General features: G+C 27.0%; 1 protein-coding gene across 1 annotated transcript in view; it reads right to left on the bottom strand.

Annotated features, from left to right (window-relative positions):
• The window catches only part of LOC100161532 (DNA mismatch repair protein Mlh1), a 12,029-nt gene that overhangs the window by 3,692 nt on the left and 5,682 nt on the right, over positions 1-2,655 (bottom strand). Inside the window, exons 2-3 of the mRNA XM_029490003.1 lie at positions 2,399-2,598; positions 227-383 (exon numbers count right to left, since the gene is read on the bottom strand). Of these exons, the coding sequence (XP_029345863.1) occupies positions 227-383; positions 2,399-2,598 (357 nt within the window). The remainder of the gene's footprint in view (positions 1-226; positions 384-2,398; positions 2,599-2,655) is intronic.

Below are 2,655 nucleotides of genomic sequence, written 5' to 3'. Positions count from 1 at the left end.
ATAATTTTTTAAGAAAAACGTTGTTCTATAAGCGACCTAAAAATATGTAAAAAATATTTTCAAAAAAATCTAAACTTTTTGAAATAATGAGTGTTCAATGATAAAAGAATCACCCGGTATATTATATTTATGGAATAAATTAAGATAGAATAAAAATTAATAATATTAAGCAGGAAAAACAAAGTAATAACTAATAATTATCTTACTAATAAGATTTCCCACTTACAACTTCAACAACTTTCAAATGTTCTTCATTAAAACTTTTCATTGATTTTTTCCTTGTAGCAATATTATGGAACAAATCTTCAACAGTTATTATGGTTCCAACATTACCAGCACAAGATTTAGGTGGAGCTTTTAATTTGCCATCTTTGTACAATCCTCTATAAAAATATTAATGTATTGCAGGGTTTGCAAACTTTATGATTATAACGTTATATTTGACAAAAAAAAGATTGAAATTAGTAAACGTAATTATAACAGCGATAATATAAAATATTTAAATACTGCAAGATAAAACATAACGATTAATAGGAGGTTATACCGACATTTGTGTCTCCGTCTTACAAGTGCGTAACAAAGCAAATTGCACTTTCAGCAGAACCCGTGTAGCTCTGTTAGTTTAAAAACTAGAGTGATTGACCTCTTATACAATTTAAAGGTTAAATTTAAAGCTTTTTATTATATTGTAATATTAAAATGAGTTATAAATATTTTAAGATGTACAAACCATTTAAAATTTTAAAATTTTCATAACTAGCTTTAAAATTAAATTAACCCATAAGACTTCTTAGATAATAATCTTACCTTTAAATTTCATAAGAGGTTAATTCACTCTTTTACTAATTTTTAAACTCACTGAGATAAACCTGTTCTACTGAGCGTATGTTATGCACTTGAAAGACGGAGACAACAAATATCGGTGTAGCGTCTTCTTAACAAAATCTATCATGTATCATTAAACAAAACATAAGACAAATTGTAATTTAAAGAATATCATTAAACGAAAAACATTGCAAAACTTAATTTATAGAATTTCATTGAAAGAAAAATAATGCAAAACGAAATAACAAAAATCCATTAATTTTAAAGTTATATTGGTTTTGTAGAAAAATGTATTTCATGCATTAGTGGCATATTAACGGAGGGGACCAAGGGGTTCGGACCCCCCCCTTTGATTCGTGTTTCGTACATGTTAAATATTGTGTTTTTACTTTTTACATGATTAAGAAAAACAAATTTTACCATACCATACGGACGATTCAATTATCAACATTTTCAATTAATATTAGGATTTTTTTTATCAGTTTGGTACCAAAAATGGTTGAAAAATACAGGGTTCATTTTTTAATTAAAATATTTTGTAGTTTTGTACATTGCCAGTATTTACAGCCACTCCAGAGAGATCTTTTTCAACCTTAAAAAGGTTGAAAAGTTATCTTAGATCAACTATGAATAAAGTAATGTATTTTAGGAAATATTTTTATAATAGTTATGCTATAACATAACTATATTAGATTCTGAGCGGAGCAATAAAGTTAGTGGTTTTACAATTATGTTTATTTTTTATTTTTATCCTGTATACAAAATTTCTACCAGAAGGAGTGCTTCGATTTCAATATATAGTATATTAGTATCAATATATCGTTTAGAAAATTGGATCAAGATGGTACTTTAGGGAAGTCATTTTTTGATTTTCTCAATAGTTCTTTAATGCCACGGGAAAAACCACCGAAAAGTTACGAAAAACTGCTAAAAATGGGATTTTAATTTCTAACGCTTTGTTTATCACCATAGAAACAAATAAAAAATTATAATATTTCAACATTAATTCAACTTACAGTCTATAATAAATAATAACAATATAAAATATTCAGACTGATAAGCTATTTCCACTCAGAATCGTTTTTCTTATACAATGATATATTATAATATCATTGAATTCAAGTTTAATACAATTAAACTATATACTATTATACTATTATACATTGATCCACTTGTAACCTACTGTACAGCAGAGCGACATCCACTTACCCGCTTTTTTTAAATTTGTTTTGTTCATATTATTATTTAATAATTAAAAACTAAAAAATTTCAAATTGTCTTATACATATATGGTATATTTATTGAATAAAAGGTAATTTGGTGGTTAGGGGGGCTTTTCCCCCCGCAGTTCTGTTTTCTAAAAATTATCTGGACCCTCCCCATGACAAATTCCTAAATACGCCACTGTCATGCATATGGACATTATAATTTATTATATTATATTCCGTATCCGGGCAATTACCTGCCCTTTTGTAACGTTTTAATTGTAAATAACATAAAATGGAATTTTTTTTTCAAATGCAAGTCCTGATATATTGTCTTAACATTAAGGAATAAAGCTTTTGCAAGTTACTTGTAAGCACAAAGAGCTCCATTGGTTTTTGTAGTAATTGTCAAATGAGCAACATGACTTATGCTAGCCAACGCTTCACCTCGAAATCCATAAGTAGATATTTTAGTCAAATCTTCAAATTGCTGTAATTTACTGGTAGTAAACCGTTCACATACAATACCCAAATCCTCAGTGCGAATACCAGTGCCATTGTCTTGTATCTAAAAAACAAAATAAGTTATTAAATAAATAAAATTAATAACTAATATTTTTTACCT

This window comes from Acyrthosiphon pisum, chromosome A2 (genome assembly GCF_005508785.2).
Source record: "Acyrthosiphon pisum isolate AL4f chromosome A2, pea_aphid_22Mar2018_4r6ur, whole genome shotgun sequence".
Taxonomy (NCBI): Eukaryota; Metazoa; Arthropoda; class Insecta; order Hemiptera; family Aphididae; genus Acyrthosiphon; species Acyrthosiphon pisum.
The sequence above is the reverse complement of the archived record's forward strand: the minus strand, read 5'-3'. Positions and strand labels throughout refer to the sequence as shown.